Genomic DNA, 27405 nt, shown 5'->3' with positions numbered 1-27405 from the left:
CGTAAAAGCTGTTTCTGATAGTTTGAGGGGTGCAGATTTGAAAATGGGTTGATTATATAGGGGGTTTTGATGCTAAATATGTAAAATTTCATTCAAAACAGTAAAAGAGTAAATTCTGAAAATACGGAAAATCGCTATTCGATTTGTAAGCATCGCGACATCAAAATATATTATCTAGACATTTCAAAAATTATGAAAATTTAAAGTAGACATATGGGAAATGTTATTCAGCAACTTATTTAGGTGGTAAATCTATCTGCCTGAAAATGTAATGATTTAGAATTTCAAAAAAGTGAAATTTTTCAAAAAATTTCAGCATTTTTTCTTTTTTTTGGAAAATAAACGCAAAACTTATCAGCCAACATTTACCACTAAAATGAAGTGCAACATGTGGGGAAAAAACAATCTCAGAATCGCTTTGATAAGTAACAGTGTTCAAAAGTAATAACCATATAAAGCGACGCAAGTCAAAATCCAAAAAATGGGGCTGAGCCTTAAGCTGTAAAATGGCTGCGTCCTTAAGAGGTTAATATACAAATCGACACAAGACCCATGCAAACATATATCAAGACTGTAAATGTTCACATTATGATTACTCTTTGAGCTTTAGCAAGTTCCTCTTTTAGTCGCTCATATCCTTTTTCTCGGACTTCTAGCACAGATGGGCTCCGTAAATGAGACAGGCTATCTGTACTGCAGCTGAGGACATCATCTGGACCATCTACTGCATCTGTCACTGCTCCTTGCAAAAACTCCCGCTCGGCACGATTGCTGTCCTTCCTTCGTCCATGTTTGGGAGAACATGTCTGACACCCAGAGGTAGAAGATAGACTTTTGCTGGTACTGTAAATGATACAAAAGTAAGGTTTGCTGTGAGTAATAGCTACTTGTTCTTCCTATAAGAAATTGCATTCTTGATACCCATAATGCCCATGTCCTACCTTAATCCTGTAATATCCCGGCACTTTAAATGCCTTGGAGAAGAGTAGACAGGCTGTGTAGGTAGGTCTGATGCATTCAATGAGTTTCCTTGGATAGGATTTGAGCCAACACTTAAATGTCTATAAATGACATTAGGAGAGGTAGTAGGTTCCTGAGGTTTTATATCGAAAACGCCAACATCCGGAGTCGTGGGTGAAGCAAGATTCACTTCATGAAAGCCTTCAAGGGGGTCGCTAGCCATAGTAAATGCATCATCCAGAAAACTAAAATTAAAAAAAAAAAAAAAACTATAAAATCAATGTTTGAACCGATTTAGTTATTTTTATCAACAGCAAACATCACAGATTCTCTGCATGAAGAGAAGTGCCAAAAGATAACTAGACGAATATAACAGTTTAGGTGCACACAGCTTCCAAGGAGAGCACCGTATTACACACAGGTTTCCAAGAGGAAAGCAAGTCACTGCAAACACACATTCATTTTTTTTAAAAGTTTTATTTACTTTTTTTTTTTTAATTCGGCTGTGTTCACACCTCGTTATTTGCCATACATTGCAAGGACACAGCAGTAGGATTCTGATGTGTCCCTGCTACGTATGGCACAGATGTATCCCACTGTATGCCTATACAGTGGGATACGCAGCCCGGGGATCCCCCTCTCGGCAGCTGCCAGCAATGTCCTAACAGTAACATAATCGGGTCATCCAGTCGCTCGGCAGGGTTGTGGGGAATAGATGCAATACGCTGGATCCGCTCCGCATAGCAGTCTATTGCCTCCACTGAGTACATACCACGCTCAGGCAGAGGCTGCAGGATAAGACGTAGCTTAATTGGACTTTCGCTTTTTCTGGCCTCCATTGAAAAGAATAACTGAGAAGAAAATTCCATTCTGTCAAGGGCAAAGGCTTATCTAGTTCAACTTTATCCTGATTAAATATAATGCTCTTTAGAGCGACAAGCCAGTGGCCTGCAAACCTCACATCACTAGTGGAAAAGTGCACTTTTCGTAGGGGTGGTAAATGTTTCCACTGCTCCTACATGATATAATCACACATAAGGCACCTGACGTCTATCTACAGGAGGGTCAGCACTGGAGGTCCAGGATTTGAGACATAAAAATCTCTTTAGCATTCCTATAAAGAACAATGCTGTATATCGTACAGTGGTTGTGCTTGATATTACAACTCCACACCATTCATTTGATGAGGGAGATATATCTCCTGGTGTATGATAGCGCCAGCCACGTCACCCGGCGTCTGACCGGATACATCAAGAGGCATAGGTCTCTTAATGTATCTGGCAGGCAACGCGACCAGCAAGCAAAACTACGTCAAGTCCTGCCTAGTGTAATTTTTTGTAAACTGTGGTTTTCCAAAAGAACGCAGGCATTGAGCTGGGCTCCCGCACTTCTGTCAATAGGGAATTAAATATACGTCCAATGACTATAGCACAGATGGTGAGTAAATGTTCCTTTAGGTAAGAGAAATGTGATGAATGTAACCTCCTGTATAGTAAGCTCGAGGAAATGCTCTTCTCATGTTGCAGTAAATTACTTTTGATAATTACCCTTGCAATAGAAAAGCAAAAATTGGTCTTGGCCGGGGGTAAAATTACATGGTACTAAAGCTGCTCATGCATCTTTAATATCTTTCTAATGGCAAGATGTGCACAGAAATACAAAGGCATCCAATAAGGACATGCACAACAGTTTCTAAATAGAATAGACTTGTAACAGTGACAGCAGTGATCTCACAGCATGTAGCAGTATAGTGCAAATATCCAAGAACAAGACAAGGAATTACAATGAAATGGGGAAGATGAAATGTTTTAACAGTCTCTGAAAACTGATGGGTTATCAAGTGATATCAATGTTACCACAGATCAGTTCTCATTCACTAAATTTGGGTTTCAGTTTCCCGGCCAACAAACAAACTTAAGTATATAAATATAGTGGCGTAAAAGTATATAAATGAATTCATAAACAATTCTCTCCTCTGGTGGCTGCAATCATGATCTTTCCTAAACTACTGCATTTAAAAACTTTGAGAAAATCTACCATTTGATTTGATGCACTATGAAGCAAACATACCTTGAGAATGCTGTAGCTACACCAATGCAGGCACATATCTTGTTTAATCCCTGTGCTGAGTGGTTATGCAAAAAAAAAAAAAAAACATTTATAAAATTATGATAATGAAGCTCTCTCGCTTTTGTGCCTGGGATCAGCGCTTTTCCTCTCACATTAGTTATGCACTACTCGAGAGAATGATGTAATCACTGTGTTGTGAGTGAAGGCATAAGTAATCAATTGTTGCACGATCCCCCAGCTGCTATGTATGAGTGATCCTGCTGGTGAATTAGTCCTGTCTTTACTTTTCAGGAAGCTCTTTGTGTAATGTGTTTATGTAGGCATCCAGCTTTCCCAAGGACCTGAATGTTATAATTATTTTTTCAGCAAAACCACTCAGCTCAGGGATTAAAAAGATATGATTCTGCACCAGTGTAGCTACAGCATTCACAAGGTATGTTTGGTACATAATGCATCAAATCACACAGTAGATTTTCTCAAAGTTTTCAAATGCAGTAGTTTAGGAAAGATCATGATTGCAGCCACAAGAGGAGAGAATTGTTTATGAATTCATTTATATACTTTTAAGCCACTATATTTATATACTTTAGTTTGTTTGTTGGCCGGGCAACTGAAGCCCAAATCCCAAATTTAGTGAAATTTAGTGATTCACATTTAGAGGTGGTAGACTGTCCCCAAACATAAAATTTATGCAAATGAGGCAGAGGTGCTCACCGCTCAGCTAGCCGAGCGCCTGCTGGCTCTGTCAGAACATAATTTTCAGCGCTTACCGCGAGCGATAGTCATTTTTCTCCTTTGTTTCTTAGTATGTCGTAGATTCTATTAGCTTTTGTAGCGATGCTCTAAAAGCTCCAAAGCCCAAAATCACCCTGGTCTGCAAGCCCCACTAGCCTACACTCCATACCTAGGAGGCTCAGCAGCACTTAGGTATGCCTACAGCAGCAGTGCTCACAGTGAACATCCTGTTGACATTGCCACAGTGCCCTAGCAGCGGTCAGCATCAACAGCACGTCGGAGTGCCCGCATCCTCCAAACTTATCCAAACATAAGTGCCCAGAAGCAAGCGGGATCTCCTGTACAAGGGCCCCAGCAGCAGGCAAGGTGCACCGGAATGCAAGCACCAGACAGCTAAGGGCACCTGCATCAAGCACAGCACCACAATACAGCCAGTTACACCAGTACCACAAAAGATGCACCGACATGACAACTGACAGCGTATGGAAGCCCACATAGTGGTACCACCCAGCGCCCCAACAGCACGAGAGGGAGAGCCCGGCGGGAGAAGTGTCACCATTACCACTAGCAACAACACCATTAACTACCTCACCAACAACAGCAGCAGCAGTGGTGGTCGCACTTGCATTTTTCCAGAAGGGTAATAATACTCCTCTTACTATTTTTGAGGATTAGAAGGAAATTAAATTTTCAGTAATACAAATATATAACCCATAGCCATATATAATGTTGAGCTCAAGCACCCCAAGGCAAACTACTATCCCCGTTACTTTTCCCCCTTTGTACCTTGGACTACAGACAAACTTAAATGGTCGGCCAACAGCGACAAAGTGTGCAAGAAAGCCAGCTCTGTATGTGCTTCCTTAGGAAATTGAAATCTTTCAATACAGGCGGTCCCCTACTTAAGGACACCCGACCCATAGTTACAAACAGACCCCTCTGCCCACTGTGACCTCTGGTGAAGCTTTGTGGATGCTTTACTATAGTCCCAGACTGCAATGATCAGCTGTAAGGTGTCTGTAATGAAGCTTTATTGATAATCCTTGGTCCAATTACAGCAAAAAAAAAATTTGAAACTCCAATTGTCACTGGGGCAAAAAATTTTTTTTGCCTGGATCTACTATTATACTACTAATATCTACTAAAATAAACAGTTTCGACTTGCATACAAATTCAACTTAAGAACAAACCTACGGACCCTATCTTGTATATAACCCGGGGACTGCCTGTATCTGCAATCTGGCAGTGAAAATTACCCTGTTATTTTGACTGACAGCCCTGTGTCTCTTCAAATCACTGCCCCCTTGTATTTAGGGACTGTCTTCTAATATTTAACTACAGACATGTAAATCTCTATCTACTTATAAGAAATATTGTGTTAAAAAATTTTTTTAACACAGTGCCTTATGTTACATTAACATCATGCGACCAGAGTGATATCATCGCAGGTCCTTTAGCCTTCTAATAATAGCAAACTGTACCCCATGTATGTGATCACATAAAATCACAGCAGCCTCCATGGAGGATGGAGAGGAGTAGAAGTCCATGGAGACTGCTGTGACTTCATGTGATCAGATACATGCATGGGGTACAGTTTGCTATTGTTAGGAGGCTAAAGGACCCGAGATGTATTGGATGATCAGATTCATTAATTCAAAGATTCTTTTTGTTGTCCGGATATTTGTCAGATTCTGACCGCTTTTCCATTCACAGGCTCCAATAAATGTCATGTAAGCAACTAAGAATCACCACTTTTGTCACACAGTAACCGTGCAAAACCTTTTTTATTGGCTACCTTGGCAGGTTTGTTACCTCGATCCTACTCATATTATAATTAATACAGGCGACTTAAAGGAAATCTACCAATGAGGATCAAGGATTATAACGCAAGCATACATACATGCTGATATGTGCCCCCCCCCCCCCCCCATGTCAGGAGCTGCTCTTCTTTTAGCTTCCTATGATCTTGTTTTCACAAAAAAAAGCTTTAAAAATTATGCAAATTAGCATAAAGCGCTCTGGGCTCCATAGACGTTAATGGAGTCTGGAGCCCCTCAGGGACATTTGCATAATTTGTAAAGCCTTTTTCCCCCCATAAAAAACAAGATCATAAGAAGCTAAAAGAAAAGCAGAACCTGACGGAGGGGGCACCCACCAGTATGCTTGGTTTACAATCCCCGATCCTGGAGGTAGATTTCCTTTAAGGACACTCTACTTACAGACGGACCTCTCTGCTCACTATGACCTCTGGAGAAGAGAAAAAAAAAAAATTGTCTAGAGTTACAGTTATAAGATATATATCAGTTCCGACTTACATACAAATTCAACTTAAGAACAACTGAAGACCCTTCTCACGGAACTGCCAGGAAATATAGAAATAGACATATCTGTCATCCTACAAGGTTCTGCCCACACAAAACCAACGGGTTTATCAAGACTTTATGCAGCAGCCAGATACCAACCTAGATCATATGTGGATTACATTCATGTGTTTAGGTTGATACAGTTTAATTGCGGTATTCCAATAATCGTATGACAATAGGAAGCAGCCAGGCAGAATTGGTCAGACTATCAAAGGTAAAGAATTGAGGTTTCCCCAATGAAAAATAAGTATGTATTTTGGATACAATTTTATTACAACTTGTGACCCAGGCACCAGAAAATGTACTTCCAGTAATCACAAGATTACCATAGTCATTGCTAAAATCTATTGATGTTTATAAGCCTCTGCTGGAAAAGTGACTCCATTTGCTTGTTAATGTAGCTGTTCCCTGATGGTCAAAGATTTTCCTGGCAATCCCTTCCCACTGAGGACACTGCGATATTCTTATTTTTGAAGCCAAGTTTCAATATACAGCATATATTCTTCCAAACAGAATAAAGTAATGATGCAGTCTAAAAGCTTTTTAAATACCATCTTGGATATCAGCAGAATATATCACGGAGTATCTTATACTTATTAAGATGGTATGGGTGGCTTCATGTGACATGAAAATAATTATGTGGCTGCTTGTTTACAAGGTTTTCCTACCATACATACACGTCATAAAAGATGATGGGCCCCAACAAGATACTTGAATGCATTGCTACAGTATGTGCACATACAACAAATACCGTAGGTGTTGAAAAATTCAGGAATAGTTCCGCTTCCTGTCTAATACCGTATATAAATAATGCAATTCTTTAATCTACAAGACACCAATGTGCAGATATCGATAATCGATTCAATATAACAGGTGGTCACAATGAACAATCTGTATGCCGGCGGCTCACAAACAAAAGGTGTCAAGCTGCTGACGTCATTCTGTGTGCCAACCGTTCGCGGGGACCCAAAGAGGAGCCGAACAACCCAAAGAAAAGCAGGAGGACCCGGAAGGCACTGGAGCATTGGAAACAAGAAGAGGACCTTAGGGGGGCATTGGAAAGGTGAGTACAGTGATAATTTTTTTTAAATTACAGGCTGGAAATATACTGGTGGGGCTATATATTATATTGGGGAGGCCAGGGAAGATTACATACTATGGGATATGGGTGGTTCAGCTATATACTGCCTGGAGGCTGTGACCAATGCATTTCCCACCCTAGGCTTACACTCTAGTCAATAGGTTTTCCCAGTTTTTTGAGTTAAAATAAGGTACCTCAGCTTATACTTGGGTCAACTTATACTCGAGTATATATGATAATATATTTCCGTATGCCTGTTGTGCCTCCTTCCTTACATTGTGCAGAAGATTAGACAATATAGTCTCCTATGCTTTACATTCAAGGGCTTGTCTGAGTAAGTCTGAGTTGGCCTGGGGGTGGGGGCAGAGATAGGACTAGAAAAAGGAGAATTATTCTCACTGTTAATTCGGTTTCCATTAGTCCACCATGACGGCCCCAACTGGAGGATGGCCCTTGACCTCTGTAGGGACAGGAAGCAGAGAGGTTAAAAGCCCCTCCCCTACACCCACACTCCAGTGGCTACCAAATAACTACACCGGCTGTGGATGCAACCCATTTATTGTATGTTATAGTCACACACAGATACAACAGGTTAAATAATAAAGACTAAGACTATTCTGTCTTATAAAAATAAAAGGGGACGGGAAAAATATATGGGCCGTCATGGTGGACTAATGGAAACCGAATTAACGGTGAGAATAATTCTCCTTTTCCATGGCGTCCCCCATGACGGCCCCAACTGGAGATGTACCAGATTACCAGTAGCTTAGGGTGGGACGACTGCCTGCAAGACTTTCCTACCGAAGGCCTGATCCCTGGCACTTTGGATATCTAATCTGTAGTGTCTAGCGAATGTCAATTGGCTAGACCAGGTAGCTGCTTTATAGATATCGATTAGAGAGGCCCCACGTTTTTCAGCCCATGAGGCGGCCACCCCCCTGGTTGAGTGGGCCCTGACAGTCCCAGGAATGTCCATATTTTCGGCATCATATGCCTCTTTGATGGTAGTCCGGATCCAACGGGCAATAGATGCTTTGGAAGCTTTCTTCCCCTTATTCTTCCCTGTATACTGCAGGAGGATGTTGTCGTCCTTTCTTCAAGGCTTAGAGATGTCCAGGTAGTGGAGAAGACATCCCCTCACGTCCAGAGTATGCCAAGCTGACTCCTTACTGTTCTTAGGGTTCTGGCAAAAAGAAGGTAACACAATTTCCTGATTGCGATGAAAACTGGAAGACACTTTGGGAGCGAAGGTCTTATCTGGAGTTAGAATTACTCTATCTTCCAGAACTCTAAGGTAAGGTTCTCTAAGAGAGAGAGCCTGGATTTCTCCTAACCGTCTAGCTGAGGTTATGGCTATAAGGAAGGTCAGCTTGAGGGTTAGGCTTCTAAGGTCCGTAGTCTCTAAGGGCTCAAATGGAGGACCTGTCAGGTGATTCAACACCAGAGACAAATCCCAGTTTGGGATATTGTGTTTTAAGTGAGGTCTCAATCTGGAGGTAGCTTTTACGAACCTCTGGATCCACTTGTGCTCCGCCAAGGAAGTATCAAAGAAGACACTAAGGGCTGATACCTGGACCTTGAGTGTACTCGTCTTCAGCCCTTTATCAAAACCAGCTTGCAGGAAATCCAGTATCTGCGAGATGTTGGGAGACAACTGGTTAGGAGAGACTGAGCCACAAAAGGACACGAATTTCTTCCATATTCTGGAGTAAATTCTGTGGGTGACCACCTTACGACTAGCCTTCATCGTGGAGATCACTTTGTCCGATAGCCCCTGGGCTGTCAGTATCTTCCTTTCAGGATCCATGCAGCGAGCTGGAGAGCCTGCGGATTTGGATGAAGAACTGGACCCTGGAACAGGAGGTCTGGACGGGGTGATAACAGGAATGGATCCGCCATTGCCATCTTTTTTAGCCAAGGAAACCAGTTCCTTTTTGGCCACCAAGGCGCTATGAGTATAACTTCCGCCTGGTCTTCCCTGATCTTTTGTATGACCCGGGACATAAGAGGTATCGGAGGAAAGGCATACAGTAACAGCCCCCCCCAGGACTGACTGAATGCGTCCCTTTGGTTGAAGGGAACTGTAGGTTCCAGGGAAAAGAAATGCGGGAGCTTCGTGTTCTTGCTGGAGGCAAACAGGTCTATTGACGGATGTCCCCACCTCCTTGTTAACTGAAGGAAGACATCTTCGTGAAGACACCACTCGTTTTGGTCTATCTTCCTCCGGCTCAGGAAGTCTGCTGCCTGATTTTCTTCCCCCTTGAGGTGGATGGAGGAGAGGGATTGAAGGTTGTCTTCTGCCCAGTTGAAGATTTTGTTTGAGAGTGCCAGGAGACTCGGGTTTTTGGTTCCCCCTTGGTGACGTAGGTAGGCTACCGTAGTGACGTTGTCCGAAAAAATTCTGACATGCTTTCCTCTCAGCATTTGTGTGCTGGACCTCAGGGTTTCCAGAACAGCTCTTAACTCCCGATGATTTGAGGAACGGGTTTTCCCTGAATCCGGCCACAGGCCTTGGACAGGATGACCTGCGACAATCGCTCCCCAACCTGACTGACTTGCGTCCGTCTGTATAGTTGTCACTGGCCAAGGATGCCAGGGTACTCCTTTTCCCAGGTTTGCTGGATCTGTCCACCAGTCTATGGACCGTAAGACTGAGAGGGGAATCTCCACCTTTTGGTTTAGGTGACGAGGATCTTTGTCCCAAGAGGACAGCACCCAGTTCTGTAGTGTCCTTGTATGACTTTGGCTCCATTGCACGCACTGGATGCATGCGGTCATGAGCCCAAGGATCCTCATTGCTTCTCTTATGGAGCAGCTCTTCTTTTTCTTGAACGTGTTTAGCTGGAGAATTAAATTTTCTCTCTTGGCTGGTGGGAGAAAAGACATCTGTCGTGTGGAGTCTATTAGAACTCCCAGGAATACCACGTTCATGCTCGGTTCTAGGTTGGATTTTTCTGTATTGATGATCCAGCCTAGCCGCTGAAGAGTCTTCATGGTGATATCCCTGTGAAGAATCAGCTCCTGACTTGAGGCACTTACTACCAGAAGGTCGTCTAGGTACGGAATGATGGATATTCCTTCTTTTCTCAGAAACGCTACCACCTCGACCATAATCTTTGAAAAGGTTCTCGGTGCAGAAGATATCCCGAAGGGAAGGGCTTTGTATTGAAAGTGAGCTTCCTCGCCTTCTGGTGACAGGACTGCGAACCTGAGAAACTTCTGCGATTTGGGGTATATTGGGACGTGGTAGTAGGCGTCCTTCAGGTCTATTGTACACATGAACGCCTGACGATGGATTAGAGCTGAAGCTGAAGAGACGGTCTCCATCTTGAATTTTCTGTATAGGACGAACCTGTTTAGCCCTTTCAGGTTGCAGATCATCCTGGACTTCCCGTTCGGTTTCTTTATGAGGAACAGTGGAGAGTAATGCCCTCTTCTCTGATGTTCCTGGGGTACAGGGATAATCACATCCAGTTCTAACAACTTCTGCACTTCTGTCCAGAGTTGGAGCGACAGGTCCCGAGTGGGTTGTCTGGTAAGGACGAAACTTGTGGGAGGAAGAGCGGTCAATTCTAAACAGAGAGATCTTCTTACGGAGTTGGAAAGAGCCCCTTCTTTAGCACTAATCCTCACTCCTTCTGCCGAGGCGTCAGCAATGAAAGCTGTGGCTGCTTTCAGGGTTGGGAAGGTATTAAGTAACAGCTCCCTTGGGGTTCCATCCCTTACATGCTTTTCCAACTCCATTACCCAGTGGAATAGTGTGCGAGCTACGGACGTTGTAGCAATGTTGGATTTAAGGTTCAGCATGGAACATTCCCAGCTCTTTTTTAATAGGCTGTCTGCCTTTCTATCCAGCGGATCTTTCAACTGGGTAGCATCCTCAAAAGGCAAATCGGTCTTCTTGGTCATTTTAGTGACCTGGATGTCCATCTTAGGAGCCGAGTTCCATAGCTTGGCTTCTTCTTCATCAAAAGAAAGACGATTTCTAAATTCTTTTGAAAGAGAAATTTTGTTTTCCGGATCCCTCCATTCTTCCAGAATCAGATCCCTGAGAGTATTATTGACCGGGAACACGCGCCGTTTTTTGGCTTTGAGCAGACCAAAGAGTTCATCCTGATTGGACTGCGTCTCCTCTACCTCCTCTATCTTCAGGGTATCTCGCACCGCTTTTAAGAGGGGATCCAGGTCTTCAGAAGCCAGCAGATATCTCGATTCCATCCTGTTTGCAGAGGTGGAAGGGAACGTATCAGGCTCCAAAGAATCCTTGACCGTAGCACCATCAGAGTCTGAAGCGGGGTCAGAAGATGAATCCACTATTTTCTGGCGCTTTTGAGGTGGTTCCTGGGGGGCAAAGGCAGCCAAGGATGAAGACACAGATGATCTGACTTCCTCCTGGATAAAGCTGCGCATCTCATCCATGAATGAGGTCTTTTCTTCACGAATCAAATTATCCAGGCATTTTTTGCACACAGGTTTTTTTATATGCACTAGGTAACTTTTCAAAGCACATGTTGCACTTTTTATGAGGAGTTTTCTTCCTCTCAGAGGAGGATTGCTCCTTAGCACGGCCTTTTTCCTTTTCCTTGGGATCCTATCAAGGAAAGGAGAGCCCAGATAAGGAACTGCTATAAACGGGACGTGCGGGTGACCCACCACCCTAACCCTTTAACCCCTACTCACAGGAGGTGGGGATATGAGGTCCAGACCTGAGGCCTCTAAATTGCAGGGTTCCATGCTCCTAGAGGAACTACAGTAACCAGCCAGCCTAGAATGTAATAACAACAATTGAAGGCTTGTAAATCAGCACTGCAATGGTTAAAGGGTAGGATTTTACCTGGTACCGGTAAGCCAGGAGAGATCCACCAGGGTCTATAAGGTAAACGTGGCCCATATCAGAATACAGTGCAATAAAATATAGTATGTGCCAGCATAATATACAGTTATACATATCAGGGTGTTTGAAGCCAAAGACCTGACCTGAAAAAACGCCAAAGGGAACCTTTAACTCGTAGGCCGCAGGTTAGAGGTGTGCTCCGGAATGAAGATTAGACCTCAGATCAACGTAATTACCACGCTAGAGCAATTTAAACTTACCGCCCCACGATCCTGTTTCCGGGTCGCGCGGCTTTGACGTCACTTCCGGTTTCGTCACTCCACCGGAAGTTGACGCCGGGGTCGACCGAAAGTGCACGGGAGCGCCAGAATCACATGTTTCGGGTGTCGTAAGCTCCAGGAGCTGCGGGCAGAGCCGGAAGGAGAAACACAGATCCACGCAGGCAGAGGAAAGGGCCGCAACCCGATCGAGGCCCGGAGCTGTGCTGGGTAAGGGATAGGTCCCGCGCCATGGTGTCCCCCCTCACTGTCCCAACTAGTGGGAAGCGAGGAGAGAAAACTTCTCTCTACTCCCTGCCCTGTGTAGGGACAGGAAGCCACTGGAGTGTGGGTGTAGGGGAGGGGCTTTTAACCTCTTTGCTTCCTGTCCCTACAGAGGTCAAGGGCCATCCTCCAGTTGGGGCCGTCATGGGGGACGCCATGGAAATAAATGCTCCCATTGTCCCAACGCCTGAAACGCCATTAGTGTCAGTGTGGGGATGTCCCTGCCTAACATGCTTGGATAACCCCTTTAAAACGGGTATTCTCATGAAGACAAGATTCTTAAATTTACTCAGGATAACAAAAACACATTCACTCACTGTTATTAACAAAAATACAGCATTTCACAGATATAATTCGAACCTGTCTCCATCAGTTCTGGTGTTTACATTTTGGTTGTCCCTAGAACCGAGTGTAAACTCCTGACTATGATCGGCAGATTCCGCTCTTAAGAATAGCTTCTCCTGTACTGCAGGGGAAGCGGCAGGAAAAAGAAGGCACTGCAGATGAGACCAGCACTACAAACACAGTGGAGAGGAATGCATAGTAGTGCTGACTGTGTGTGATATAGGTGAGATAGCAGAGCTGAGTGAACTGTCTGATCTTTGGGTGTCAGATATTACTAGAATCTTCAAAAGCTAACTGAAAGTGTAGCTCAACCCTGCACCATGATATTAGATTATCAGCATCAGATTGTCAGCACCCAGCACCTTATAGCACAGAGGAATCTCGATGTGTCTGCACAGCTAGTACCAGCACACACTTCTGAATGTTACACTATCACTGAGTAATAGGAATGAAAAAAGCAATAAAATGTAGTAAAATTATAAAGGGGGTTAAACATTATCTTTATTGTGTAAACATCACTATGCCCCCTATGCCACATGATAAAAAGTTTACAAAATGGAGTCATTCTCTGGGATAAGGGGTTTGTGGTATTTTGGTTGTGTTTTGAAATGAATGTTTTGGATTCCAACAGAAACACCACATGTGAACATTCCCTCAGGGACTCTGCAAAACTCTGCCCTGCAAAGTTTGATGGTGCTCCTTTCCTTCTGCACTCCGTCACATGCCCAGAGAGCAGGTGACATCCACATGTGGGATGTCATTGTACTCAGAAGAAACTGCATAATATATTTGTGGATGCATTTTCTATTTTTATTCAGCTTAAGCTGTCATCAGGTCTGTGTCACTATTTCTGTCACCTCTACCTGTTAGAGCAGCTCACAAGGATCCCATCCCAGCCTTTATCTAGTTATTTCATACATTAATCATTATAAAATCATCTATTCTTTATTATGTAAATGAGGCTGGTCACATGGTCGGCAGTGATGTCAGTGTGTTACCCCTCCCCTCTCCTCCCCCTGCTCATGTCTGTGTGTAATGTATAGTAAAGCACAGTTAGTGTGTGTGCTGCATCCTCCTAATACACAGACATCAGCTACGCAGCCTGGAGCGGTTGTATCTTTCACATACAGGCAGCAGGGGGCGTGGCCACCAGCAAGCACATGGAGCAGCCATTACATGGAACAGCTGTCAGTCAAGCACTGGGCATGTGGCTGTGCCTCCCACTCATGAATAAGCTGGACAGCTTGAATATGCTAATGACTCATTGGACATTTCACAGGTCATTTGCATACAGCTTTAGGACCTCATTGCTTAGGTTTACAGGCATGTAGAGGGACAATAAAGGGATAGAGGCAATGCTCTCTAATGGCAGTTTATGAAAATATATTTAGTTTAGGGGGGTTATTTTGCCTGACAGGTTCTCTTTAAGGGCTAAACAAACGTGTTAATGATGAAATTAGTAAATTCGAAATCAAACCAATATTTTGATTGAAGTTCAGTAAAATACATAATGGCTTAACAAGCTTTCTACATGGTATTTTGAATCGCTTAAGTTAATAGAACGGGGTGATATGTGGGGGATTTCTATTAACAGGACTTCCAAAACCGTTATGGAAATAAAGTGGTCCATAAAATAATAATTGATTCTAAAAAATTTTTGAAAATGTATAAAATGCTGTACGATGTATAATCTTTCCAGCATCATAATAAAACAAAAGGACAATTATAAAATTATTCAAGCACAAAACCGAGAGGTGGTAAATGTTAGTAACTAAATTGGGTAGTAAGACTATCAGTTTGAAAAATTATTCATTTTTAAAATTCAAAATGTTCTGTTTTTCAAACTTTTTAAAAAAGTGTATAGGATTTTACATCTCACTAACTTGATGTACAACATATCACAAAAAAGTCTCAAAGTCACCTGGGTAAGTTAAAGCCTTCTAATATTACCGAATGAAGTGACACATGCAAGTTTTGAAAAATAAACCTTTGTCATCAACGTGCAAATAAGCTTGGACACTAAGGGGTTAAAATTTGAGAACTTTTTTCTTCGGAAAACACTTTTAGGCAATCAATAAGAGTATACCTAAAACCTAGGAGACCACGTGTCTCTAAGCCAATAGGAACAGAGAGGAAGGCCCCTTCCACACTAGCGAGTGTGATGCGATGAACTCGCATCACACTCGCAACGCAAGCTGCCGGGAACGCACGGCCCGAACGCTGCACCGCGGGAGTGAACTCAGCATGTCAGTTCACTCCCGCGGTGCAGGGTTCGGGCCGTGCGTTCCCGGCAGCTTGCGTTGCGAGTGTGATGCGAGTTCATCGCATCACACTCGCTAGTGTGGAAGGGGCCGAAGCCAAACATGCTCAACTATTTTTATTTGCGATTGGAAAAATAAAAGCAAGAGTCTTAAGAATGCAAGCTACCCGTATATACTTGTGTATAAGCTGACCCAAGTATAAGCCGAGGTGCCTAATTTTATCACAAAAACCTAGGAAAACCTATTGACTCGAGTATAAGCTGAGGGTGCGAAATGCATTGGTCACAGCCTCCCCAGTATATAGCCTGCCGGACCCTGCCCCATAGTATATAGCCAGCACCTGCCCCCCCCTAGTGTATAGCCTGCAAGCCCATATCCCCCAGTATATAGCCAGCCCCTTGCCCCAGTATATAACCAGCAGCGGGGGAAGTCGGAAAGGTGAGTTTTGATATTTTTTTTACTCGAGTATAAGCCGAATATAGGTTTTCAGCAAATTTTTATGTGCTGAAAAACTAGGCTTATACTCGAGTATATATGGTACTCTTTATTTACAGAGGGTGCAAGACGGCTCCAAGAGCCCCATTGTCAAGATGAGAGAAATGAATAAGATGGAATACCTAGTCATCAAGTTGCTTATCTGCAGGTAGGTGCAGTTATGGCAATAAGTCATCTGCTCCAATGTAAACCAAGTGGAAATTTATTTCAAGTGTCAGAGCTAAACTGTTCTAGTTGCTCATTGCAACCAGAGTTCAGCTTTCATTTTATAAACTACTGTGGGGGAAAAATAAAAGAGACATAGTGCAGGTTAAATAACATCTTCTGCACCAGAGTTGGGCAGATAATGGGTATGCTTGTTGGTGGCACAGCAGCACTAAACCACTTTGTGCTGCTTTTCTGCCAGCAAGCAGGGATTCATTCCATAATATTTTACTATGATGCAAGGACTCTCATTCAGGGCACAGTTTTCATGGGTCTTAAGACAGGGCCAACTTGGAAAGTTATTTTTAAATCCATGACATTGTTCTGTAGATGATGGAGTACCAAGAATCTTTACTGGCTGCCATGGAAAAGTGAACTCAGCCTGTCACTATATTATTAATGAGTCTCAAACCATAGCCAATGTTGAGCATCAGTTTACACAATCAGAGGCCTCTATAATAAATATTTCATACTTTTTTCCCATGCAAGTGAAGCATCTAACCCTTCCCAACAACTCACTATTAGCTTGTCACGTGTATTAAATAGTCAGGCTGGAGAAAACAAATAAAACTATAAAAATATTTTTTTTAAAGTAGAGAAGTAACAGAAATTGTATAAAACAGCACCTATTCAAATGAACAGGCATTTATTTTTAATGATTGCCAAAGCAACATCCAGACTAGCCTGTTAAGGAAGGGTCCATGACACGAAAAACATGTGGGCAGTACACACGTTACCAATGTTTGATCTTACACAACCACATGTCAAAACTTCAGAAAAGCCAAATATACACCAGAAAACTATTTTATAGTATCAAAACAGGAAACGATCCTTCAGAGGACTTTAGGTAATAATTTGACAGGCATCTCAGAAACAAATACTTAAACACAGTCAGGTTGTTTATGTATAATCTATTTAAGGTTTCATCAGTCTTTAACGCTTTTAAACATCAAAAACGGCAGACTTCTAAAGGAAAAAAGTGACCTAGGATCATTTTCTAACATATTGGGTCAGGCATACAGTACCAACCACAGGCGGTGACTGAAATCACTACTATGAAGGTGAACATTTTTAAAAATGATGCAACACCTAAAGTGGTTGTCCACTTTCAGGAAATAATTGATATGTTTTGTGTAAGGAAAAGTTAAACAATTTTCGATATAAATTCTGTATCAATTCCTTGTGGTTTTCTAGATCTCTGCTTGCTGTCTATCACGGGAGTTTTGTCATACTAACAGCTTGTGCATCTACATCACATGACCATGGATCTATTTCTATGCACTAGAAGTAAACACTGAAGCTTTCTAGCAGGACAGCAAGCAGAGATCTAGAAAACCACAAGGAATTGATACACATTTACAAAGGGCTGTGTGCAAGTTTTCTGCATGACTTTGCATGTTCTTTTAGCTACAAACTGATTGCATAAATATTTAAGAAGTGCATGCACCACAATTGTGTCGCATGCGTCCCTTAAGTGGCACGGCTACACTAGTCTACATTCGAAATACATTAGGGGGTGTTCCAGTGCTCAGTCAGACCGCACACCAGATTTATCATGCAAAGTCTGACAGAATTGTGTCACAAGCCCTATGTTAAAGGTGCACCAAAAAAAAGTTGGTGCACTCTGTCGGAGCTGTGCAGGATTCATAAGTCAGATTCATAAAAAATGTGCGCCAGAAATCCTGAATCCTACTATAAAAAGCTTCATTGTTTACTTCTAGAGCATAGAAATAAATCCACAGAATGGTTGTTCAAGTCGTTTCAACTTGATAAAAACATATAAAAAGACTACTTAAAAGATTCCATACAAGTTACATCTACCATGATGCACAGACTTCTGATGCAGTAGCAGGAAGCTGATCTACCACACGCTGCACCTTGTGCCTCTGGAGCATTGGCCTCACAATACAACCAGAAGTGAGTGTGAGGGGAGTAGTAGTAATAGCTGGATGCCCCCTCATGGCAGTGTGACTGCAGCCACAGGCTTGTCCTGTCACTGGTGAGGGAGGCCTCCATGACATAGGAGACTTGTATGAGATTCTGATGACGTCATGTGTCACAACTTGTCTTTCTTTGCGGGACATGGCTGCAGGGCACCGGACGCCCTCTATGTAACCCCTCTGCCAGTAAGGAACTGCTGCGCAAACATGGAAGCTACATCTCCTGCTCTCTCCCTGCAGTGCACACACACGCCAGCGCCTCACACTGACACCATGTGCACCCCCAAAGCCCATGAGTAGCCCCACACTCACCAGCTATTACACACAGATAATCCCCGCCCGTGCCCGCGCTGCGCGTCACCAACAAAAGACGAGCAGGTGCACAATGAGAACAACCACACCGACCGAAACCACCCACGTGACGTCTCACGAGTCAGCGGGCCTATCAGAAATCGAGTTGTAGCTGCACCTGCGTCCGTGGCGCGGGACGCTACCAATCCGCTCGCGAGGAATTGCGTGTGTGACGTCAGAGCGTGCAGAGGCTAGGCGGTGTGCGCGCTGTGCACGGTGCCCTCTTCTCGGGTTCCTGCTGCTGCTGTAGAGGGGCGCAGTCTCTAGCTCAGAATTTAATCATGAGCATAGTCATTGTGGCTTAGCGCTGGGGCATACACCATAGAAGCTCCTCACAGATACCTGAGACGGGTGCCGGACATTGGTATCATAGGGATTTATGTAAATGGTGGTTAATAATTGAACAGTTCCATATAAAACTCCAGAAAACTATGTGAATGGGTAACAAACACAAGAATACGAAATTTATATAGCTTGTATAAGGTCTAATAAATTAAAAACCTTTTGTCCTAAGAAAAAAATTCTTCTTTTCACCTTATTCTGACCCCGATAACTTTTTTTTTACCTTTTGGCATACAAACCTGTGTAAAGTGTCATTTTTTTCAGGACAAGCTGACATCTTAATTTCTACTTTTTTGGGGGACTATACAACCTTTTGATCACTTGTTTTTTTCAAATGTATATGTTTTGTGAAATGGCGAAAAAGATATGATTTGTACATTTTGCTGATCTTTTTCAATACAGGGTTTACTGTCGGGAATAACCTCTTTGTATATTTTAATGGATCAGAACTTTTGGATTGCGTTTGATGGTGGGACTTAAAGGGTCAACACCTGTGATCAGTGTTAGGTGCATAATGCAGTTAATATCCTCTGTGTGTGGAGCGGGTCTAGCCCATGAGCAAGCTCCTTACAGTCTTAACCAACATGTGGCAGGTAAATAACCATGTTAAGGTGTTAAAGGGAATCCATCAGCATAAATTGACTTAATAAACCACTACCGGTATATTGTCAAGCAGCTGAACACCTTCCAGATCATGTTTCTTTCATGACCCAGCGTTGTGGCCTCATCCAGAAAATCTGCTTTGAAGTGAGATGCAAGTTGGTTGTATAAAGTAAAGGAGGCAGAGATTTTAACACCAAAATCAAGCTCTCTCTTCCTCAGAAAGCCCATTCAGTGTTAAACTCTCCTCCTTTTTTACTTTATACAACCAATATACAAGTTTATTTTCAGGGTGATGTTGCCACACTGGGCCATGAAAGAAACAAAACCCAGAAGGGGTTACACTGTTTAACAATATTCTGGTAGTGGTTTATTATGCCAATTGTTGATGATAGGTTCCCTTTAAAGATAATATCTGGGATCTGTAGTGGGGTACATAAATTTCTCAATAAATATTTCCTGATACGCATAGACTTTTTATAATACAAGTGAGTTGTGTATCAACAACTGCAGCAGATAGGTGGATAATTTTTTAAGACCTAGGACTTGCAGATTTTTTTGTAAGGTTTCATCCCCTGGTAAGAAGCCTCAATGTATATTTTGTAATCTGTAATTCAAATGGATCCTTTATGATTAGTACTGAGTATAAGTGAGTGCGGCCAGTTTCTACAAACCAGGAGCTGCCAAACGGAAGCTTAAAAACGGAATTAAGGGGGTTGCTCACTTTATTACTTTTTTATTACTTTATTCAATTATTACTATTGAATTAGGTGAAAAAGACAGGGGGCGTCTTTATATAATTTGCCTAGGAAATAAAAAATATTTGCATATTTCCCAGAATTTCCTAGTTGAGGCATCAATGGCTATAAGTCTTAAAGTGTCACTGTTGCAGGTGACAGTGACACAAAGTTAGAATCGTGTCCGGTATCATAGTTATCATTGCGGTCCCTCGCCGACGATCTCTCTGATTGGCCTATCTGTACAGAATGTGTCAAGAGGAGGGCTACAAACTCCATTCTCCTCAGACAGTGTTGTGAAAGTGAAGAGAAAACCAGCAAGTTTTTATCCCCTTGATCACAGCTGCCCCGCTGTAATCAGTCCCTATAACTCCCAATCTATAAGGGAGCTTACAGTTTCTTTTTTTTTTTTTATCAAAAAAAAACCTAACAAAAAAGTCAGTGGCAGTCACTAATCAGTTCCACTTATCAGTCCCCCAATCTGTCAGTTTAAGAATCAGTCAGTGTCACTCAGCATCCATCAGGGTCAGTTAGGCCCGTTCCACACTTGCGAGTGTGATGCGATGAACTTGCATCACACTCGCAATGCATGCTGCCGGGAACGCACAGCCCAAACGCTGCACATCGGGAGTGAACTAAGCATGTCAGTTCACTCCCGGTGTGCAGCGTTCGGGCCGTACGTTCCCGGCAGCATGCGTTGCGAGTGTGATGCGAGTTCATCGCATCACACTCGCAAGTGTGGAACGGGCCTTAGTGTCAGCATCAGTCACTGTCTTTCCCACTGATCAGTCCCCATAACTCCCAATCTATAAGGGAGTTTTCAGTTGTTTTGGGGGGGGGGGGGGGTTGTCAAAAAAATTCTTTAAAAAGTACCAGTTCAGCGCTATTCACTGTAATACTGACACAGTGACAGTTCATCAGTGTCTACCAGCAACAGTCAGTGTGAGTTAAGATATCAGTTTGACAAGGGTTAAGTCGTGGTTAAGGTCTTGACTGGGTCCTCATTAGATTCAAACAATTTATTCACAAAAAAGGCCTAAGTGGCCTCACTAGAGCCCATTAGTCAAGAAGAAGGGGAAAATGTTAAAACAACTATCTTATTATAGTTTCATAGTTTCTACGGTTGAAAAAAGACACTTGTTCATCAAGTTCAACCAAGGAAGGGAAGGGATTGGATGAGGAAGGGATTTAGGGGAAACAATTCTATATAACATAACCATCAATGTTATTTAGGTGTAAAAAGGCATCTAGACCCTTCTTGAAGCTATCCGCTGTCCCTGCTGTGACCAGCGCCTGAGGCAGGCTATTCCACAGATTGACTGTTCTCATAGTAAAAAAGCCCTGTCGCCTCCGGTGATTAAACCTTGATTTCTCCAAACGGAGACAGTGCCCCCTCGTCTTTTGATTTGATCTAATCTGAAACAACTTACCACCATATTTTTTGTATGGACCATTCATATATTTAAATAAATTAATCATGTCCCCTCGTAGTCGTCTCTTTTCCAGACTAAATAAATCTAGTTGTTTTAATCTTTCCTCATAACTGAGACGCTCCATACCCCTTATCATTTTTGTGGCTCTACGTTGAACCCTCTCCAGCTCCAGGGCATCCTTTTTATGGACCGGTGCCCAGAACTGGACAGCATATTCCAGGTGTGGCCGAACCAGTGCCTTGTATAGTGGTAATATTACATCCCTATCACGAGAGTCCATACCACTTTTGATACATGACAAGATCCTACTGGCTTTAGAGGCAGCTGATTGACATTGCATGCTGTTATTCAATTTATGATCTACTAGTACCCCCAGGTCCTTCTCAACAAGGGACTCTCCCAGATTTACTCCCCCAAGGACATATTTTGCCTTTGGATTATTGGCCCCCAGGTGCATAACCTTACATTTATCCACATTAAACCTCATTTGCCAAGTGGATGACCAAACATTCAGTTTGTCCAAGTCCCCCTGCAGCCTATGAACATCCTCCATAGACTGTATTACACTACACAGTTTGGTGTCATCTGCAAAAATAGACACAGTGCTATTAATTCCTACCTCTATATCATTAATAAATATATTAAATAGTAGTGGGCCAAGCACAGAACCCTGGGGTACACCACTCATAACTGGTGACCATTCCGAGTAGGAATCATTGACCACAACTCTCTGGATACGATCCTTCAGCCAGTTTTCAATCCAATTGCAAATGATTTCTGCCAAACCAATAGACCTTATTTTACCCATCAGGCGTCTATGAGGGACAGTGTCAAATGCCTTTGCAAAGTCCAAGAACACAATATCCACAGCTGCTCCTCCATCCATATCTTTATTGATATATATTAAAGAAATTTTTTTTGTAAAGAATCTATATGGGCAACACCACAAAGAAATATTAAAAATCTACAGTCAGTAGAGCCAAGGAGTGAGAGTTTATTATTGTATTGTTTATTTATGGTTATTTGTGGCCAGAGTGTATGTATAACTGGTTGTTGTTTATTATTATTTGTGTACACCTAGTTGGCAGCAAGAGTGGGGTGGTGCTAGTTTAGAATCAAATTTACCATTCGCATTGTCCAGTTTAGAGCGAATGGTAATTTTGATTCTAAACTAGCACCACCTAGTTTAGAATCAGCAACATTTTCTCCCTCTTCTTGACTAATGGGCTCTAGTGAGGCCGCTTAGGCCTTTTTTGTGAATTGTATCAATTCATCAGCAACAGACACAAATACAAAATAAAGTATTCACATTTTTGCATTTGCAAATAAAGTGCATTACACAAAATGAAACAAAGAACATAAAGTGCTGAAGAGGCATATGCTATGTTAGCCTGAGGGCGCTTTCACACGATGCGTTGCGTCATGTTTTTTGATGCGTTTTTAACGCATTCCAAAGGCTTCAGCCTTGAGCACATGCTGAGGTTACATTACGTTTTAGCAGTGATCAAGCCTGAAGCCTTTGTAATGTGTCAAAAACGTATCAAAAAACGCAACTCTTCCTGTGAATGCGCCCTCAGGCATAGAATCGGCGAGAGAGGGGGGCTCAGAATTTGTTCTGTCCTCTTCTTCTTCCTCATCTTCTTCCTCAATGAAGAACCTCCTCGCAGTTTTACCTCCACCTGAAAGTATCTGGTTTCCCACAGCCTCCTATGTTCCCCAAGTCCTTTACTTTACGGCTACTTCAGGAACCCAAGTAGAAACAGCAGAGTTATCTTAAATTTGTCCATTTTAAATTCTTTTTTTCAGATGACCTGCTGGACTTAATTGTTTAGCAAACTAACTTATATGCCCAGCAATTTTTAGAAAACAACCCCAATTTGTTGAATATGGGCCTTACAAAACATTAATAAGGACCTATTGGCCTACAGATCTCTTACATCATACCCCCTTGTAAGGATTAATAATCCCCAAGGCTCGCTTTGAGACCATCCAGAAATGTCTCCGATCTCCGCCCCCCAAAATGACCTCAATTTTGACAGTCTGTTTAAAGTTCGGCCCCTGATTACATTTTTAAGTCAAAAGTTTTCTTTATTATACACCCCCAAAAAAGAGATTGCGGTAGACAAGCCCCTGGTGTATTTCAAGGGAAGGGTAAAGTTTAGGCAATTTGCCAGATACAGCATAAAAGCGTACAAAATATGTGAGTCTGAAACAAGCTACATTCACATATTTTATATTTATGAGAGAAGGGACAGTCTATTTCAGCCCCTGATTGTCGTCCATCCCTAAAAATACCTGGGAAGATTGTGTTTGACCTCCTGCACCCTGTACCACTTGTACCTTGATAATTGGTATACAAGTGTGCCCTTCATTCAGTGCCTGACTGAGAGAAAAAAAACACTGGCATGTGGGATCATCCGCAGAAATCAGAGGGGCACTACACAGGTATTTAGGGACAAAAAAAATTTGTTGATGCTATTAAACATCCATGATGCCAACTGTTCCCTTGTCCCTGTCCATGGAATAACACATCCAGTATATATTTAGTATTAAAATAATATGGGGGAGTGGACATGTCGAACAAGATGCTCAAACCGTACAATGCAAAATTGCAGTGTACAACTCCTATGTCATATTTAGGAGCACTGGTCACTAAGGAACATACTTGGAGTACCAAGAGAAGATCATTAAATAACTATTTGGGGAATTGTAGAATTAGGGATCTCAATTTCGTAATGACCTGTAATGAGGTGTTACAGGGAATATACCATGAGCACATTAATAAAACTTCCATTGTGTAATCTTTGAATTGTATAGGCTAAAGTACAGACAATGCATTTTTATTTGTCATGTATTTTAAAATGAAAATAGAGTAGAGCAAAGATTCCTTCACTATGTGCTTCTTTGGGAACACACTGCACATGCTGTTTATCTGCGAGGCTTTGGTGACATCTAGATGTCGCCTAAGATCCCTTAGTCAATGGTGTTCTTTAACTGGCAGATGGATTTATAAATATAGACTAAGCAAGATCAGCAGCTGTTGGCTGTTTTCATGCCATGGAACAGTCTGTGATGTAATAGACAGTGTATGTTGGCACAAACAGGCTACAAGTGAAAAGACTCCCTTCCCACTTGTGCTCATCCGGCTTGTCTCCAGGGACTCTTCGTAGCTCCTTGAGAAAAGACACCATTACCAGCAGCAGGCAGCTGGGACTGTACCAAATCTCAACTTCACAATCTTTCTTTATCAAAAGCAATTATCAAGAACATTGTTCTGCTTCTCACATCAGGTTGGTCACATCTTATCTATACCTATAACTATTTCAAAAATATGCGTACTGTCTTTCTCATTCACAAAGAAATTATTTTGTACTGTTTTTAATCCATATTTTGAAATTATCTGCTACACTCTTTTATGCCAATACAATATATAATATTTTTAGAACATTTTGTGGAAGATTTTTTGACATGTGACTACATGTCCTAAATATAAACATAAAATATATCATAAATAATGGTCTACTTCATAGCTATGACAGATGTACTTAACACCAATGCGACAATCTCAAACATATTAAAAGATAAACAATAACTTGTTTGTCAGGCTATAACCTTCAGAGAGCAAACTTGACCTTTCTTGAGCAGGATTTTTTTTCGAATGCAATTTAATATCTGCATCTGCAATAGAACTAACATAACAAACTGAGTAAAACATTTTCTATTCGTAGAACAAATAGGTGGACAAAACAAGAGAAGAAAACGAATGATCTTATTCACTTATCTGAAAATGTTCATTCATTGCTTCTATAAATTAACTGTAGCTAAAAATGTATTCATATTTTCATTGAGTGCCACATCTGGGGTTTCCAGTAATCTAGTTTCAGTGGGTTAGAGGCCATTGCATTAAATGTTTTTCATATAAGGAGTTTCAATATTCTAAAATTACCTTTAAAATTATGTGTTTATATTATGAAATGTTAAAATGAAAGAGTAACCAAATGTTACTTTGTTGGAAATGAAAAGTGCAGGTGATAATAGTAACTGAGTTTTTTCACTTTCATCTAGCATTTGGCATTGTGTCTAAATGAGCTTACCCTCGGTACTCACACTGATGGTTTCTAGAGATGTAACTCCTTAATATGTATGTAAAAGGGGTATTCCCATGTGTCCATTCACATTTAATTTAATTCATCTGCCATATATATACACATCTTCAATTGGATGTTAATAGAATAATGCTTCCTGTTTGAAGATAATTTACCATAAATGTAGTCATGTTGCACCTTAGATAGTTGTCGTTGGTTATGACCACCTCTGCACTCTGACAGTGGTGGCCACATATATGCTATTGTGTCCTGCCCGACCACCTGGATTCAGCGATCATTACCACAGGACAGCAGTATGCAGTAACTCCTGGACATTTCACAGGCACAGACAGTTTGTTTCTTTGTGCAATCACTCCAACAGAGTTGGTTGTATCCAAGGACAAGAATCTATTTTCTAAGGAACAACAGGTCTACATTTATGGCAAAATATCTTCACACTGGAACATTTTTTTTAATAACATCCAATTGAAGAAATGTTTATACATATGGAAGATGAATAAAGTAAATTTCGATGCCCAGGTGGGAATACCCCCTTTAAAGTACTTTTGTGGTATCATAATTGACAGATTCCTTTGAGAAAAAAGTATAAACTTAATACTCTACATATGAGTGACAATGCCATATTTGCATATGGCATTGTGTAGATCTATACTTCATGTACCTTCAGTTTTGTCACAGCTGCCATAAGGAAAAAGATGGCAACTTGAACCCACCTACAAAATTGTATTGTTGTTGATTACTATTGAGTTGCATATTTTAATGAATATCGGGAATTATAAGTAACATAGTGCTGTAAGGCAGAAATGTTAAGCATCAAAGAAGTTACAGTTCCTTTTGCACAATTTCCTTCTTTTTCTGGCTCAGTTCTCTGTTAAACTTTTCAAGCACAGACAGCTAACATTAAATTGTTGTGGGTACCAGCTGATCTCATATTGTTGACCTATCCTACAGATAGGACATAGATATTAATAACCCAGAAAACCGTTATGGCTCCTCTATTTATGATCTGCTTCCGGTTTCTGCTAGAGCATGTTGTTTATTAATTTCTATAATAAAGTCCATGGTGTTTTTCAGGAGGAAAGTAACAAGATGACAGTAACCTACTCCAGTAAAGTGGCAAATGCAACATTTTTTGGGTTTCATCGACTGCTGCTCAAGTGGAGAGGTAGCATTTACAAATTGCTGTACAGAGAGTTCCTTTTGTTCATCAGTTTATATACCACATTGAGTGTTATATACAGGTATACATGACTTTCTCCTTATGGTTACAAGCACACTGTAAATATAGTACATATTTTGCATTGTATGAGTAAAGCATGGCGATGTGTCATATCAGTGTCATGTGCATGGTATTCTAGACCCCATACAACATGCCACTACCCGTAAGTTCTGTATGAAATCTTCTCATTGTATACAAAACATATATTTAATGATCATGTCAGAGGTCTTCAAATGGTAAACTGGTAAAGGCAAATGATCCCAATGTGAATGAATTTTATTTATTGCACTGCAAGAGACTTCTTGGAATTCATACATAATATCTTTAAGCAAAATACAGGCTGCATATCATTGAGTGTTAACAGAGTGGGTGATGGTCTGATGTTTATGTGCAAGTGCATGTGTTCCTGGAAAACCTTGGAGTGTACATAGTGATAAGCCTTCTATTTTATAACAGCCTTACAATAGAAAATAGAGTATCTACATTAGAGATCTGAGCTTCCTCATATTCCTAAAAGAGAAAGGCCACCCTTAAACCCTGCTTATTCTAAACAAATGTATAAATCTGTGCTAATTTATTTATTATTCGCTCTTGATTAACTCTGAATGACCTTAAAATAGCATCTTGCATTTTGTATGTAGGAATAATATTTATAAAACATTAGGTTATGTCCATATTGGTGTATCTGAACCATGGTGTTTTTCTTAAACACCTTAGTGTGCACACGGTTTTAAAGGAGTTGTCAAATATCCAGCACTGCCACCTGTAATAGTGTTGTCTCAGTGTT

At 41.6% G+C, this 27405-nt stretch overlaps 2 protein-coding genes across 5 annotated transcripts in view; one reads left to right on the top strand and one right to left on the bottom strand.

The window, feature by feature from the left end:
• Positions 1–18320, bottom strand: part of RAB3IP (RAB3A interacting protein) — a 33708-nt gene extending 15388 nt beyond the window's left edge. Inside the window, exons 1-3 of one of the 2 annotated variants that reach the window (XM_072146698.1) lie at positions 18300–18320; positions 942–1205; positions 597–843 (exon numbers count right to left, since the gene is read on the bottom strand). In XM_072146698.1, coding sequence (XP_072002799.1) covers positions 597–843; positions 942–1183 — 489 coding nt within the window. In that variant the 5' untranslated portion in view covers positions 1184–1205; positions 18300–18320. Of the gene's footprint in view, positions 1–596; positions 844–941; positions 1206–18142; positions 18266–18299 lie in introns of those variants that run through there. The other variant, XM_072146697.1, reaches the window with a different exon arrangement.
• Positions 18321–24391: 6071 nt separating this feature from the next.
• BEST3 (bestrophin 3) overlaps positions 24392–27405 on the top strand; it is a 29303-nt gene continuing 26289 nt past the window's right edge. The window contains exons 1-2 of one of the 3 annotated variants that reach the window (XM_072146699.1): positions 24392–24583; positions 26474–26564. In XM_072146699.1, the coding sequence (XP_072002800.1) occupies positions 26489–26564 (76 nt within the window). In that variant the 5' untranslated portion in view covers positions 24392–24583; positions 26474–26488. Of the gene's footprint in view, positions 24584–26473; positions 26641–27405 lie in introns of those variants that run through there. The other 2 variants (XM_072146702.1, XM_072146700.1) reach the window with 2 other exon arrangements.

The sequence above is a fragment of the Engystomops pustulosus genome, chromosome 4, assembly GCF_040894005.1.
Source record: "Engystomops pustulosus chromosome 4, aEngPut4.maternal, whole genome shotgun sequence".
Lineage (NCBI taxonomy): Eukaryota > Metazoa > Chordata > Amphibia > Anura > Leptodactylidae > Engystomops > Engystomops pustulosus.
The sequence above is the reverse complement of the archived record's forward strand: the minus strand, read 5'-3'. Positions and strand labels throughout refer to the sequence as shown.